The sequence below is a fragment of the Epinephelus fuscoguttatus genome, linkage group LG9, assembly GCF_011397635.1.
Source record: "Epinephelus fuscoguttatus linkage group LG9, E.fuscoguttatus.final_Chr_v1".
Lineage (NCBI taxonomy): Eukaryota > Metazoa > Chordata > Actinopteri > Perciformes > Serranidae > Epinephelus > Epinephelus fuscoguttatus.
Window position 1 is genome coordinate 9,111,421 of NC_064760.1, and position 16,543 is coordinate 9,127,963.

A 16,543-nucleotide genomic window follows, 5' to 3' on the forward strand; every position below is an offset into this window, starting at 1 on the left:
TTTGGCCCGTATCCATGACCTTTATGGAAACGTGCAGAAATACGGACGAAATGAACGCAGAGCATGGACAGAAGGCTCGTCCGTATCCGGATCCGTATTTAACGTTGAGCATAAATGGGCCTGTTCTATGTTTCATACTGTTAGTTTACAGTGAGTTTGTCAGTGCAGGGAGATTGAACTAAAGCAGTGAAGTTGGCCAAAGAACCAAAAACAATGAGCTGAAAGAAGCTAAAATGCTCTGTAGAGCTGAGCCTTGTGATAGCTCTCTGTGAGTTTACTAAGAATGACACCTTTCACAATATAAATAACCATTTGATCCATTATTGATATAAGCATATTGATTACAGCAGCTTTAAAGTCTATTTAAAGTTCAAATACTTTGTGTAGATAAAACAACACATGCTAGCAGTAAATAAAAACAATATGCCCAATAAAATGGGGAAAATCCACTTTTGTTGTGGTTGTTTACGTTATGTCTTTTCCCTCAACCTTAATCATATTTTCCGAGGGAAATTTTAGTTCTTTTAACCTGCACCCTATTTCCCCATGTTTCTGTGTTTAAATGACTAATGGGAACAACAGTTTTTGAAACTGGTCCAGTATTGAGCAAGACCACTTCAACCAGCAGCTGCGAAATAGGCTCTAATGTAACCACCTGGGGCATTTGTCACCACCTGTTATTGTCCACAGAGCTTGTTTTTACCACTGACAGGCTCAGGTTGTTATTCTCAGTGTCTGACAACAAACAGCCCTACAGAGGAATGAGAAGTTTTTCCTTTACCTTTGGATTCATCTGGTCGGTTTGTTATTGTGTGTAACCAAGTCTCGCTCAAAAGCAAGACAACAGTAGAAATCTAAGTGAAATTGAAGAGAGGAGTGATGGGAAAAGTTTGTTGTGTAAGAGTATAGAAAGTGTAGCAAAGTACGATTTTTAATGTCAAGGCTGAATATTTAGCTGATTTTGAAAATATGGAAGAGTCTTTTCTTGAGCAAGACTTGGTTATAAACAATATACAGACTGGACCATTTAAAAGGTAAAGAAAAACGTGTTCTTTCTCTGTCAGGTCATTTCCACAATGTTGTGAGACACTTAGAAAAACTATCTGAGCCTGTCGGTGTCAAAAACAAGCAATTTCAGTGGACGCAAACTGATGGTGCATAGTTGCTCCACATTGCAGCCTGTTTCATGGCTGATGGCTGCAACACGCTGTCTCAGTTGAGTGCCTAAATGAAACAACAGAACATTATTATGCAGTACACACTTAACATCCTCGTTGTGGTGGGGATGTTAAGTCATGTGACTGTGGTCTAGTTCGTTTAAAGCCTAATGTTAGATTTTAACTTCTGGCGATTGCATTTACACTTCAAAAATCAGGAAAGCTGTGTTCATTTGTGATGATTACTTGCATAACAAAACATGTATCATAAACATTTGTTTGCCACAGAGTTTAGTTTCTGCAGTAATCCAAGATTTGATGGAAAAATCCACTTTTTGATGAGGGAACCAGGGCAACGCTAACTTCTACATCGGCCTACAGAAAAATGTCATCACTGGAGCAGTCTATATTGGATTGATTTAAAAAAAATTGTTGTTTCCATTAATCACCTAGAAAATAAGGAAAATAGAGTCCATGTTGACAAATACCAAACTTTCCTTTAGTTAACCAACCCAGCCAAGAAGAGGTGAGGCTGTGCTGCATTTACATGCACCTGAAGCAAAAGTTAAACAAGAACTGAACGTTTTTCACAACAGGAAGCACCCCCAATTGAAACACAACATGCCCTGTGAGAGATTTGGTCTATTCCTCTTCATAGCTGGAGTTGTTTTTTGACTGCCACACAACAAAGTATTAAGTAGAAAAACATTTACAGTGTATTGCACAACTCTAGCTTTGCTGTGAATGTTATCCTGATGTCATGTCAGGTCATTGTCTTCAGTAAAAAACACATTTAACCAAATTAATGCAAAGAACATAAGTCGCTGTTTTTGCATAGTTGTAAGTGGTTTAGGGTGGATGCTTCCTTTGAGGAGATGACTGGACAGAAGATGTAACCCAGAAAACCAAGAGTCCAGCCAGGCATGATTCTCTGGACAGAACACATAGACACACACACACAATGGGGCATTACCATGGCCTGCTCCATGGGGATAATCTGTTGACTGTGGATCTGCCGCAGAGTGCCGATGTGGCCTTTCAGAGCAGTCTGCAGAGCGCCTCTGGGCTGAAACACACACATGCAGAGAAACACGCCATGTTATTGAAACATCATTTATCAAAGCCCTGAAGCAAATTTCAGCCCATAAACTCAAATACAAGACATGTCAGAGAAGTTAATTATTGTTTCCCTTGCTGGTCAGTAATTAATAAATGTATGTATTTCTCCTGTGTGTAGACCCTTCCTTTGGATTACACAACCTGTGAGCTCTGTTCATCTGGAGGATCCTACAAGACTTTGCATTTACTGCAGAGGTGAATAAATCTGTTGCCTTCCTGAAACCCCCTGAAGGCAGAGCAGAGCAGTGAGACTACTCCCCCAGAGTCTGCATTTAGAGCAGAGCTGTTACGTTTTGGACAAAGATGCACTAAGCTAGGAAGCTAAGGACACCTAAATCCATCAGAGTGCCTCAATGGCCTTCAAAGATACACTGTGTATGTTTGTATATTAGCCAGGTTGGCATCAAGGTGTTCTTACCATGAGGTCTGTCTGGGCCTCCAACTCTCTGGCATATGAGAGCAGGTCCACCAAAGTGACTCCTTTGTTGACCTGAAGGTAAGCAGGTAAAAAAAAGAAATTGTGACATCTAACTCCTCTTAGCAGTCATGTTAGGGGCAAAGTACTCAGATAACTGCCGTTATTAGCTTCATAATTAGGAAGCGGCCTCTTTTATTTTTGTTCTTTGTGTTGCTTTTGTTAGGACCATAGAAACAGGATGAGAGTAGAGTGGACATTCATTCATTGATTCGGTCCATAATCTTCCGCCTAAACAAACTGACTTGGGGCAAGTTCATGAACTCACAGAGGTGAGGTTTTGCAGTAGTGACTAAAGGAGCAGTGGAGTAGTACGTGTTCAAATAAGCTATCCTTTACTTTTAAAATATTACTGTAACATAAACTGAAAACTGTAGCTGTCCAAAGAACGAGGGGGAGATCCCCTGCTCAGTAGACAGCTGAGAGATGGAGACGATGGGGGGTAAACAACATGGAGATTGCCGTATTTTCACATCTAACTGAGAGAATTTGAGTTCGTTTCAACCAAAACCAGAATTGCAATTTGTTGGAAGAGTTGACTAAGTAGATGACTAACAAGACAAAGACAGTTGGGGTGACTTTTGTTTTGTGTCTGTGGAGTTTGAATGATGTCTTAAGATGAGTTGACAATGCAGCTAAAGAAAGAAACTTAGATTGGTGTGCGGTGGTTCTCTTTTCGTTTTGTTTAAGGAAACTAGTAAGTGTGATACATTTTACAACCCCACAGATGTGTGTTGTCACCATAACAAATAACAACAACCACCATTTTCTTTCGTATCAGTCCAGTGACCACGGCAAACAGTTCAATATCCATTCTACTCTCACTCTATTTCAGTGGTTGGTTCACATTTTAAAAATCCCACTTCATCTCGGAGAACTATTAAGATAAATAATAAATACAGACACCTGACATAAATAAGACTGAGCTGCTGTATTTAAAACATCAATACAGCAGGATTACATTTTAAAATCACATCAATAAAAGTAAAACAGAAACACAGCCTCCTTAAAACTTTCTGTTAAGCTGCCAAGTAGATAGAAATCTCTTAAATGATGTCGCAGATCAAACCAGTCTTCTCAGCTGCAGGTCTTGTAATGTAAATGAAGTGATTGGAAACCCGCATCAATGTAACCAGAATGGCTTTAATACTTACACAATCAGCAAACATTTACTGGACACAAAACCTCTCATCCTGACTTTCAGAGATTGAGTTGTGTATCAAGACAGGTGGTGCACTTGAATGGAGTCCTAAAAGCTTTTTTTTTTCTTTTTGCCCTCTCAGGAAATAAATCTAAGCGAACATGACAGGTAGTGTTGGGGAAGACAGGGAATGCCAAGTCCCGGCTTGTTCTTACACACTCTTTGCCTTGGCAGGAATGCTTTTGGATAATAGAGCTTCAGTGATCCTCAACAGAACCCAGTGTACTGTGTCATGTCGCAGCTCCTATTAGGTGAAGCATGGCTGCCTGCTGTATGTTAACTGACAGCCAAGGAGGAGGCTGTTTAACTGACCCTCAGGAACCAAGCTATTTCTGGTTATGTACCATTTAAGTACAAATATAATACAAAAACACTGATATATATAGAACAATATATTGTCAATATTTACACTGATGTTTCACAAACTGGTCTTATACGTATAAACTGATGTAATTTTTGTTTGTCGCCTGCTTGTCCCTTTAAGTTTCTTTTCATTTGTGGACATTCTAAGTGTATCCTGTTTATGATTAACCCCGTCTGTTAGTTCAGATGTGTGTGTTTGTTTCTACATTCATGTGAGTATGTTTGTGTCACCTCTTCCAGGTAGTCTGCATAGTTGATTTCTGACAGTCCTGCTTCAGAGAAGTCCAGGAGGTTCTGCTTCCCTTCTGCCTCTAACAGGATTATTCCCCTCAGGTCGATCTTAACACTCTCCAGCTGACTCACCACATCCTTAGTAAACTGTAAACACAAAAAACATACAGCAGTAGGTTTGATAAGACCTGAAGGAAAAACATTACAGCTTGATATTTGATCTAAATGTTAAAACGTTTAACATTTTGTGTTGATTCTCATATAATCATAACCTATCATCAGATGTCATTCACCTCATTTGCCTCTTTGTATGCCCGTTAGAAAGGCGTATAAGTTTAAGCCTGTGTACAGTGTAAACAGGGAATCCCTTTAAATATATATAAACATTGTTAACATAATGAAAGGCCAACAAAAATGCAAAACAAATGTTGGCACTTGGATGACCAAAGATCTAAAAGATGTGGTTTGGACGGAAGTTCACATATCCCACTAGAATGGTGTTCCCTGATGTTTGTGTGGAAACGTTCTCCTTGTGTCTACTGTAAATTGCAGTGCTCATTATTGCATTTCTGCACACAATCTTTTCTTTTAGTATTTTTTTTTAATCTTGTCTTGATGATTTTAATGTCTTTGTAAAGCACTCTGTATTGCCTTGTTGTTGGAAATCGCCGTACAAATAAACAAATTGGAATGCAAAACTCACAGTTTATGTGTCAATAACAATAAAGAAGTTTGTCCAATTGTTTATTAGGTTTGATGTTACGGTCTGCGCTGAAAGCCATAACCATAGAGAGCCATATGTTGGCAAATATGATTTTCCAAAAGGGATGACTTGAATAGAAATATGCAATTTCACCACCAAAAAAGAAAACATATGCTGTTTTGTGGCACCATAAAGAGAACACAACAAAAGTGTTGGCAATGAAGTTGTTTGTTCCTAAATTGACGTGGCACTAACGCTGTATGTAGATGGGTTGGACTTCCAAGAAAACCAAAAATGTCCATTATAAGTTAAGTTATTGTACTGAGTATACAAACAGTTTTCAAACAACAACAAAAAAATCTTTAAGAAGGATTTAATCAATCAAATCCAGCTCACAGATATAAAAAACTTAAATCCAAAGACAGTATTTTGACGTATAATCCTTTAAGTATTTAGTATTTAAGTATTTCAATTGGTTAAAAGTTGCCATCACTGCTGCTAAGAGGGTCATACTCTGACAGTGGAAAGAGGGGGATCCTCTAAACTATCAATAAGGGCTCAATACCCTGGCAGAATCAGCTTCCTATGAACACCTTATTTATAAGCTAAGCAATAAACTGGACGTCTTCTTGGAAATCTGGGAACCATTTCTGATGCACTCCAGAGTTCAACTCAGAGTAGTGTCTTGTCTTATCTTGGAGACAAACACACTGTCACAGCCCAGTGGTTCAGACTGGTATTGTTATAGTTAAGGGGGACGGGGTCAATACAAATTTGGTCTCCTCAATAGTTCTGTTGCAACCGTCATCTCGCTCATATTGGTTTTGTATACTATTTGACTTTACTTGTATCAGTAAAATGTGTGGAGGGCTTTCTACCAGAAAGGGCTCTCTTAGTTAAGGCTTCTAAAATAAATAAATTGGAAAAAAAAAAAAAAAAAAAAAGTCGTGGTTTGGGTTAAAATCAATACATTACATACATTAAATGGCTTTCATGGAAAAAACCTACAAGGAATACATCTCCCATGTGCCACAAAGACACGCCTGCAAGGAATCTGATTGGACAAACCTTTAACCAATACCGTCTTTGCTGTCATGCTCAACCAATCAGTTTAAACCGCGGAGCTAAGACGAAGTAGCCAAGTAGCTCGCGCATGAACGTTATAAGCAAGTCCGCCCAACGGTTGTAGTAAGTGAAATATGATTATTAAAGGTATTAAAATATAATATGACATAATGGCCAGTTCATATTTTGAAGGCCATATGAAATATAACGCCAAAATGGTAGCTTAAACAGCTAGCTTATAATATCTTGAAAACTACAAGCTAGTTTAGCGGTAACTCCGAACAAGAGGGGGCGTTGTTCGGCTAACAGCTGCGTTAGCACAACATTAACCCTAAGCTAACGTAGCAATAGTGTCAGTTAGGTAAAGGCTAATGTTAGCCGCTAACTATGTCGTACAGGGTGTCTACAGCTATCAGACACTTAAATCCCAAGCATTACAAGACCCATACAAGTTATTTTTTAACCAAGTTTTCGACTGTTGTGTGGACAAACCATATTTTTTCTCACTCAAGCACTGTATGAAAGTATCAGGTAGTACCGTTATAGTCTTGTGCAGAGGCAGGTTTTACAGAAGGAGTATCTTTATTAGAGTGAGTCAGGTTAATCTACATTTTTTTCAACAGGTAATTGTAAGTATAAAGTAAAACGACAGTATCAGGTTCAGTTGTAGGTTTAAATATTTGTAACATCAGAAATGTGGACTTTCATGCTTGACTAATTTTGACAAACAGTAATAAAAAAAGGATGAATGAAATTAGATAAAATGTTGGTGGCAATTATGTCCTCACGAATTCAAATTTGATACTATTTAGTGACTGGATACCTGACATGAAAACAATTTAAGACATTTTAAGGACCTGCAGACACCCTGTTGTAGATGTTTGTGTTGGTTTTGTTGTTGTGGAGACTGGAGACAACTAAAGCTGTTGGAGAATGTCAGTGAGTAAAATTGGATTTTCATGCTAACAAGTATTGACAACATTGCATAAAGCCAAGCCAGAAAGTTTCTAACATTACAAAGTTTATTCTTGTGCAAATAAGTCTAGCTTGAGTATTATGAACTTAACATGGCATTGTTTTTGTAGGTGGTGTGTGCTACTAGACGTCTATGAAGACAACCCTGTCCCACTCCATGGATTAGTAAAAATAAATAGACACCATCTAATGACTTCAACTCCTGAGTGGAAATAAATGGAAGTGCTCCTGGAGGACCTACCCTATCAGGATGTTTGACATCTCTGAATTCCTGGTAAGTAGTTAGTTAATATAACTAATTTGTGTTTTCCTGTTTTCCTTTTCTGGAACTGAAAATGTAGAGACTCAAAACAGGTCAGTGTATTTCTGGTGGAGTAAATCAAAAGCTTTCTCTCAAAGACCCAAGACAATATGGAGCTAAATTGGTCAGATTATACTTCTGGGGCCGTATTCACAAACACTCTCTGAGTATACTCTCAGAGAGCTCCTAACTTGGACTAAAATTTTTTAGTAAGGAGTCCTAGCGTAGGAGTGATTTAGGAAAGTTCTCTGAGCAACTCTGAGCAAGGAAGGGGCCAAAACTTTTACCTTAGTGAGGAGGTGTGGTAGACCTCACTGCTAGGTATGACACATTCTTTGAAAGGATGTGATTGTTTGTCAGACATGCCTTCTGTGAGCTCGCAAGATGTAGACACTCAGTGGAAATGAATTACATCACAATATGAGAAAGTGTTGTCATTTTTTGTGTTTGATCACTCAGCTGTTGGAAGGTTGAGACGGTCACAAGTTATCACTGCTGCACTGTTCCATTTTTCCAGGTTTCTAAATATCTTAGCGTTGTGATCATTTTATTTCTGGCGTTTTAGTGTTATTGGGTGGGGAATGTGTCCCTGTCCCTATTTAGACCACAAACATAATTCCTTCATGATCTAATCGGTAGCATTTCATCTTCTCACAGTCATCCAGTGTTTAGAGAATATTTCTCCAACCTCTTTGTGTTTCCACCATTTTCTCCTCTTCTTAAGAAACTCTAAAGCCTCTTGAAAGTCCTTCTCCGTGCTCCTAACAGTTTTTCACCTTTGGTTCTTTTAAGGTCTACGGTGCTCTGTGAATAACTTAAATGTTTACTCATTTTAAGGGGAAATACTTTGAAAATATCACAATTCTAAGAATTTTCTAGAATTTTGTCACTAGGAGCAACTCTTAGCACTCGAAAGCTTTGTGAATACGGCCCCTGTTAATGACATTACAGTATCATCATGCTGAATGCAACTGACCAACTTTAATGACATGTCAATTGCAATCTGAGAAATAGGCCAATTTCTATATTCTCACATCGACATGATAGAGAACCATATTTCACCATGGGAATAAAATGTATTTTGTTAAAGAGGAGAAATTTAGATTTGAACCAGACAAGTATCCATCATTTTAAAAGATTCTGGCAGCAAATATCTGACAAAAAAAAATCAGTTTTATCTCATATTTTTGTAAAATGTTATTACAGGCGATAAAATAACAGACCCTAAGCCTTTGTGCTGAAATCCTGTCAAGTCAAGTGTCAGAATTTCTGGGAACTTAAAAAATGTGCAGGCCTTAAATGAAGACAAATGACCAATGTGCAGAGCAGCATGGAACATATCAGCTGTTAGCTGGAAGGAGCCAAGACAATCTTGCCAACTGGCAGGAAAGTACAGAACGTCTCAGGCAGGCAGGCGTGGCTGGCTCAGGGCCGAGGAGAAATAGAAACTTACATCAGTGTGGTGTTTCAGATATTCACTGAGGTAAGGGCTGAGGCATGTTAAAGCTATCAGCAGTCGCCATACTTTGTTTTGGCAGCGAAGAAGTCATTATGTAATGCTAATCAGATGCTGCAGCCAAGGATGGGGATTTTTGGACACCCTATATTGTTATCTTATACAGCTACATGTTCAAATTGTATGCTAAATGAGTTGTAACCCTTGTCTGAACAGTAACTAGAGTGCATTGCTTTATTATATATTACCTGCCCTTAATGGTATTTTATGAAGATTACTGCTGAGAATAGTTTATAAAATTAGCATATACTCCAAACAAAAGCACACAGAGTCCCCTGACTGAGGGCTTATTTTAAACACAGTTGTACTGTATACTATCTGCACGTTTGACTTTGACATATAAGTGAGATCAGAAGTTTGGAAATAGTTTTTAAAGTATACCTTTTTAGCTGAACTATAGCATTATGTCCTAGTTTAATATCTGTCCTGTTTAAAGCAATAAATCATAATAGAGACCCTCAGATAGTCCCTAAAACATATGACACAATGCAACCAATGGTGTGTCTTGACTTTACTGACCACTGTAGTGTTCAGGAACAAGGAGATGTTGAAGACTTTGTCCAAACGCATGGCTGAGTAGATGCCTTTGTTCTCTTTGCAAGTGCTGAAAAAGACACACATGTGAACACACAGGTATAGCAGAGAGAAAGGAAGAGAAATGTCAACTCAAAAGTTTCAGAGTGGAAATATTTGCTGCCACCAAGTGAACCTGACTGGAAGTACATGACATACTGACATTTCCTCTGATAGAAAACAGTGTAATGCTCCCCAAAAGCCTGGAGTATTTGCGATCCCACGATAACATTCAGGCAGCTACATACCATATAGACTTGCATAATGTACTCTGTATTAGCGCTGCTTGCTTTTTAACGGGCAAAAGACCTGTTGCAGCAACATTGCTTTATTGGAAATATAATGGCTGCAGGCCCGCCATCCCAGTTACTGAATATTTGCAGCCTCTCACTAGAAGGAGATGATGAAAGCTGATGCAACCACTGAGAAAGAGGCTGAAGTAAAGCAGCACAGATAGTGTAGAGAAATGATGCTAATTAGCTTGTCAAGGTTAATAGAAACTCTTATTTGCATCTTCATCAATGGAAATAAAATATTCAGTTGCGTGCCTGATGCCTGACCCGACGCCCGCACCAGAACAACAAATTAAGCAAAATGTGAAAAACAGCATCATGCAGTAATTCCACAGACCATTATTGAATACACGGCTTGTCATGCTGCAAAATCCACTCAGTTTTGTAACCAAACCTTGATGTGAAATGCAGATAAGACAGTGTGGAGCAGGCCGTGAGGAGAATAATCATCACCAAAGCATTGCTTCTGAAAGGTGGCAGACATAACGCTGTCACCTAAATACATAAAAATGAGTTTGCTTTGCCTGTACAAGCTCTCTGCTGTCAGCTCCAGGTCGGAGTCGTTGTACATGTAGCCAGGGATGAAGTTTTTCCACTCTGGGTTAACCAAATACGGGGTGTCCACAACCTGGCAGATCAGGAAGAGGATACGTAATGAATTATTCTCATGGGAAGCAAATGGGATCAAACAGTAAATTAAATAAACCTGATTACAATTCAAGATCAACACACAGACCCAAACAAAGGAGTGTTCTTGTTTGTTTGCTTGTGAGTTCTCAAATGTGTATTTTTTTAAACCTAACTGGGGAAAAACAACCTTACAATTCATGTGTTTACTGGAAGTATAGCTGTGTAAGAATGAGTTACTGTATGAGGCTGAAGGAAGCGTGCATGTTCACTAAATCATCCCACGAATGACTGTAATAATGGCTGAACTAATCCCAGCCTAACACTGTGTATATTCCCCTTAATACTCTGTTGCTCTGTTTGCAGAAAAGACGACATGTCGCTCCCTTTATCAAAACTTTTCTGAACTGAGACAGCAAAAGAGCAGAGGGGGACGTGCAGGAGAAAATGCTGCAAGAATATCAGTTTCAACAAATTGTCTAATTTATTGTTCAGTTCTGAAATCTTTATCTTTAGTTTTTATACCACATAAATCAATTGAAGTGACAGCACTATTCCTTTGAGCCACATGGGCTGAGTGAGGCGTCAGACTTAGGTCCACTTTTTAAACTTTTGCTTGTATGTCTAACCTACATTGTCTCTCTGTGCTGACAGGTGACCTGGTATGTGGCTGAAGTAAGGCCACTAAAGCCTCTTCTGGCACAGCCCCTTTCCTTCTCCTCCGTTATTGAGACAGGTATATTTATATCTACTCTGTGTAATATTAATCTCCTCTGACTTTTGTAGGTATTATGTGTTTTGTATAGTTCCCTCTTTCCTTTATACAAACTCTGTCTCCTTTTTCTTCTAGTTTTTGGTATCTTATTATGACATTATTCATGTACTTTTGTACTCTTATATTCATGGTATCTTATGGAAGTGTATGCAGTCTGGATCTACTCATCCTCTGTTGTACTCTGACATTAATAATATCTCATTATCTTATGAAATGTAATATTTATGTTGACATTGTCATGCATTCATTCATTTTTTCCCGTACCCACTCATCATATTTCTCACATAAAAATATGGAAAAGTTGAATGGCTATCGTGCCAGGATTTTTTCGAAGTTTTCCTTCAGTGTCTGACTTGTTCGACCGAGCAAACACAGCCTCCCTCTGTCATTCCATAAACCACCTTCTTGAAAAGGTCTGCCTTACAAGATATCCAAAAACCTGTTGATATCCAAGTCTTTAATAATGTTTAAAAGTAGGTGTGTTTATTCTTCTGACCAGATATGTGGGCTCTCTTTAGGCATGCACCTCTATGCCAGCCTTGCAAACTGTTAGCATGTTGGTTTGTGTACAGTGTGTTCATGACAACGCGAGCTGACCGTTTAAAGGCAAGAGGCTGTGTGTCGCAAACTGTGGGAAAAACCTAAATTAAGATGCATATTCTGAATGCGCTGTGTACATATCCAAATAATGGTATTTAAACCCAAATAAAATCGGTATATCCAATGTTTTAATTGGAAAATGCTTCATTTGGAAAAAGGCTGTGAATCCAACTGAATATTCTGTGTCAAATTTGGAATATTGTCATATTTGGAATAGTAGTGGAATATTAGTTTGCATGTAAACGTAGTCACTGTGGTTTACCCTGCACCATCTGGCACCCAGGAGAGAAGCCCGCCTGTACATGGGGTGTTTTCACTTCTTTGAAACAACAGCATATTTCACTTGTTTAAAAAGAAAAACTTTATCTGTCTCAATTTTATGAGAGAATTGAGGCAAAATTAGATTTACTATGTTATGGATGGCTTCAGTGCAGCAGGATTCAGACTTGTTACAAACAACAGTGTGCCACCCACAACTGGGAGCAACTGCTGTTCACACAAGCCCACCTGAGGGACACTGACATGCAGTAAATAGTACAGAAGAGGAACAGTGTCTATATTTTAACTGTCTGGCAGAGACACTCTTTTAGGGGTTTAGGTAAAAGAACATTATGGACTGATGTACATATTCCAAGTCACAATCAAAATACATTACTATGGTCAGTATCAAAATTAAGCTAAATTACTACTTGAGATGTACTGTACATTTTCTTCCTACACAGTGAACGGTGTAATTTTAAGGGTGGCTCACGACTTACATTGAAGATTTCCTTGCTGTGAAAGGGTTCACAAACAAGTTTCTCCATGTTTCCTCCAGCCAAGAAGATGATTGTTACCACTCCCATCAGCACCCAGGAGAAGATGATGCTAAATCCGACGCCACTGTGGAGAAGGACAGACAGGCCCTCAGGTACAGATAAAGTTTATAACAGTAAGAGGTGGAGGTGTAGCGTTAGAGGATCGGGTGGGGAATTAAAACAAGCCATTGTAATTACAGTATCAGATTACCTCAGATTTGTATCAGTATCCCAATTAGATATAACGCAAAACAAAAAAATAGGATATTTAAAATACATTAGTAAAAAATGGTTGCCTTTTGTGTGAGGCCCCTAAAATCCTGAATATGGAACTTTTTTATCTTGTGGAAAATGTTGCAGACAACTGTTCTACTTATTGAAACAGGTTCTGCATGTTACATAATCTGTATCAGCTTGTTCAGATATTGTATTACATATGCTTCGTTTGCATAAGCTTTCTTTAACAACAGCACCTCCAGGTCATCTTTGCTCTTTCATACTCTTCAGATCCTTGAGATGACTCTGACTTTGTGCTCTGGTCTTCTTTACCTTTTAGAAGCGCTGTAGCATGAACAGCAAACAGTCCACTGACATCGTAGTATTTGTGGCCGTTATAGTAGAAGTAGTAGACGTTATTTTAGGAGGACTACCAGCACCTGAACAAGTAGTACCCAAAATACTTGTAGTGTAGTGCAGTGCAGTGCACCGTGCCAACATCAAACTGACTTTTTGACATCTTTTTAGTTCGAGTTTTAAATCTCGAAACTGACAGAGCCTGTTGTGAGAGCAGTTGACTCACGCCATGAGCATCGTTCCTCCCGTGTTGGAGATGCAGCCTCGTGTCGTAGGTGAGGCGTGCTTGTCGTAGCCCAGGGTGCCACACAGCAGGCCCAGGTAGTTGAAGGCCAGGACCAGAACCACCATGCAGCAAAGAGCAATGCAGCCAATCCATCTGTAAGCAGCAGGAAGCAGAAGAGTCAGAGCTCTCACTGAGGGTGGCCTTAAAATAACAGCAAATAGGAAGACATCATTCTCCACAGCTTAAGTGTATATCAGCGTCAGTCCTGCTGCAGTGTCCTTGAGCATAACAATGAAGCTCTACCTTACACAGCCCATAAGTTAAATGGGGTAAAAGAAAAGCTTTTAAAAGAACTGATATATCATCGTTGGTTTTCCCCCACTGCACTGATTTAAACTGCATTAATGTAGAAGTGATATTAATATTTCATAAATGTAAAATATTAGTGCAGGCTTATACAGCTTTGTGAAAAGAGTCTGGTCAGGCTACATAATATCAAGCATCAGGACAGTGCCCACACCACAGTATTTACAGTATTTACAGGTACTTTTACCTGTAGAAGTCCAGTTTGTCAATCTCAGGGTAGTAGTCCTCAATCTTAGCATGAGCGTGGCTGATGAAGATGGTGAAGTTGGCCAGGCAGCTCTGCACAGGGAACACCTTGGAAAAGCTGCTGATGTTGTTGCCAATGCCGTCCACCAAACTCTGCACATCTGAGAGACAGATCAGTCAATTTAATCCATTGGTTCCAATATATGGTACTGGATAAGTAAATAGAGCTGTCGGCCGCACTGATTAAAGTTTCAAATTCAATACTCAGAAACATGCTCATGTTAAATAGATGGTTGTAAATTGGATATATTTTTTTACACTGAAATAAGTGTAGACTCAAACTTAAATTGATTTTGCTCAAACTCAGAAGGCAGAAGAAGAAAAGAGACACATGGAGAGGGAAATAAGAGTAAAAAATCCCAATTATTAATGTTTGCTTTCAAGTGAAAAATGTCACTTACTCTCCACAACACTTCTGGTCTGTTCAACCACCATATGTGGCGTGTTGTTTAAAGAGGCGTAGCCCTGTGAGAGGAAAAGGACAAGGTGTTGGAACATAGAGTTTCTTGGTCCATTTTGTTGTTTGGTGGTGATATAAGTATTTGTTTATTTTTTAATTTAATTGACACTACAGACTGGCCTTGCCAACACTGTTAGTATATCCATAGATTTATGGTGCAGGCTCACCCTCTGGACGATGGCACTGAGGTCCGTTTTCAGTACATCGTTCACCTTTTGCAGCTGAGCGTTCACTTTGGGTAACTGAATAGAGACAGAAAATGAAAACTGATAAAAATACACAGTGATAAGTTAAAATTGAACAATCCTTGATCAACATTCAGTGATCCTTGTTGCCTTCCTAACATGCAGTTAATATCAAATCAGTGTGCTGAGACCAGCGTTGTAATCTAGACCATCAAAACCAAGACCAGTGTATCCAGACTGAGACAAGGCCAAGACTTTGTGGGGAAGAGACAGAGTTAAGACCAGACTAATGCGAGTCCCACACTTCTTGACGTGCTTACAGTAAAATGTGGAGCGTGTAAACCATAGGCACTTATCAAATTTATCTGAAAGGTCCATATTCCCACATAAACACCCACAGAAAATGAGATTCCTCTTCATTTCCCTTTTTTATTTATCATTTGTTTTAATGTATATGTATAAGTGCACCATGAGGAATGTCTTGATAAAATAATCAAAAGGTGAATTTTATGTTTGGCAATTTTCTTTTGTTTTCTATGCACAAACAAACACTAAGGAGCTGAAATCAACTCAGCCATCTTTATTCAAAGTATGTATTGCACAGGTAATACAGTGATATCTCTGCTTTGTGGTTTTGACCGATTTTGAAATAAAATCCCTCGTCCTCTTGTGTCTGAGACCAACACAAGGCCGAGTCTGAGACGAGGCCAAGACTTTGAAAAATTGTTCTTGAATCTTGACCTTGAGTATTACAACACTGAGACAATATTTCCTAAATTCAGTATTTATCATGAAGTTATTAGATAAATGGTGGAGGACATTTTATCTGTGAAGGAGCTAAATTGCAATAATTCAGCAGGCACGTGGCAAAAAAAGTGGGACATGTGCAAAAGTCCCAGTTGCATTTCATTTTCTACCCGTGTGAAGTTGGCTCCGATCTGCAGCTGGGACAGTGACTGGCGGATGTTGCGGCACAGCTGTGCAGTGGTGGCATCTGACTCCTCGTCATGACAGCCCGGGTCGTTGAGGGTGCGGTTGATACTGGTGCGGACCAGACTCAGGTTGAAGTTGAGCTTCCCTGTTCCCTCCTGGAGAACCTCCAAACCCACACTGACGTTCTCCAGGGCCTCTTTGGTTTCTCGCATGGCTGAAAAGAAAGAGAACACAGATGAGATTGAAACTGGATTTGGTTGCTCGTATGAGGGGAAAACCAGGATGTGAAGGCCCATCGAAACAGAGACGACAAAAATAGAACAATGGAGTGAGACGTTTCCATTGTTTCTGTTGCAAACTTAAATCGTTCCTCCAACATTAAAAACAGTCAAGCGGTTGTTGATACAGCTGCAGTGTCTCACCTACTCAACTGCACTGAAAACTTTTCTCATTAGCTAACCTATATTTTGAGGTAAAATTTAAAATTGAATGAGTTGTCAGGAAAGGCTTTTTTTCCCATGAGCCCCAGATTGCATAGCTCTGCTGCAAAATGACTCCTAAAGAATTATGAATATTTTATTAAATCTTTTAGTTCTGTCCTGGGAAATTCAGTGGAGCTGTTACAACAGGGCGTGTATAAATGTACTCTTATATTCAGAGCAGTAAAATAACTTTTTTGTCACTGTTTCTGGGGCATATAAAAATTTCAAATAACTTATTGTTTCACCAGTCAGACTGATCTGATATAGTAGTACCATAATGCATTAGTGTCTGACAAATCAG

General features: G+C 39.1%; 1 protein-coding gene and 2 long non-coding RNA genes across 14 annotated transcripts in view; 2 read left to right on the plus strand and 1 right to left on the minus strand.

The window, feature by feature from the left end:
• Positions 1–4,681, plus strand: part of LOC125894055 (uncharacterized) — a 30,287-nt gene extending 25,606 nt beyond the window's left edge. The window contains exons 3-4 of one of the 2 annotated variants that reach the window (XR_007449992.1): positions 2,395–2,471; positions 4,556–4,681. This is a non-coding gene — a long non-coding RNA (uncharacterized LOC125894055). Of the gene's footprint in view, positions 1–2,394; positions 2,472–4,034; positions 4,425–4,555 lie in introns of those variants that run through there. The other variant, XR_007449993.1, reaches the window with a different exon arrangement.
• Positions 1–16,543, minus strand: part of prom1a (prominin 1a) — a 108,931-nt gene that overhangs the window by 11,469 nt on the left and 80,919 nt on the right. For all 11 annotated transcript variants that reach the window (XR_007449988.1, XR_007449986.1, XR_007449987.1 and 8 more), the window contains exons 7-17: positions 15,745–15,974; positions 14,810–14,884; positions 14,584–14,647; positions 14,124–14,283; positions 13,571–13,723; positions 12,733–12,856; positions 10,497–10,600; positions 9,626–9,710; positions 4,547–4,693; positions 2,695–2,766; positions 2,131–2,223 (exon numbers count right to left, since the gene is read on the minus strand). Coding sequence is in view for 2 of the 11 variants with exons in the window: in XM_049585114.1 (XP_049441071.1) it covers positions 2,131–2,223; positions 2,695–2,766; positions 4,547–4,693; positions 9,626–9,710; positions 10,497–10,600; positions 12,733–12,856; positions 13,571–13,723; positions 14,124–14,283; positions 14,584–14,647; positions 14,810–14,884; positions 15,745–15,974 (1,307 nt within the window). In the remaining 9 variants the exon portion in view is untranslated. The remainder of the gene's footprint in view (positions 1–2,130; positions 2,224–2,694; positions 2,767–4,546; positions 4,694–9,625; positions 9,711–10,496; positions 10,601–12,732; positions 12,857–13,570; positions 13,724–14,123; positions 14,284–14,583; positions 14,648–14,809; positions 14,885–15,744; positions 15,975–16,543) is intronic.
• The window catches only part of LOC125894056 (uncharacterized), a 92,885-nt gene continuing 82,715 nt past the window's right edge, over positions 6,374–16,543 (plus strand). Inside the window, exons 1-4 of the long non-coding RNA XR_007449994.1 lie at positions 6,374–6,437; positions 7,400–7,563; positions 11,254–11,335; positions 12,792–12,884. This is a non-coding gene — a long non-coding RNA (uncharacterized LOC125894056). The remainder of the gene's footprint in view (positions 6,438–7,399; positions 7,564–11,253; positions 11,336–12,791; positions 12,885–16,543) is intronic.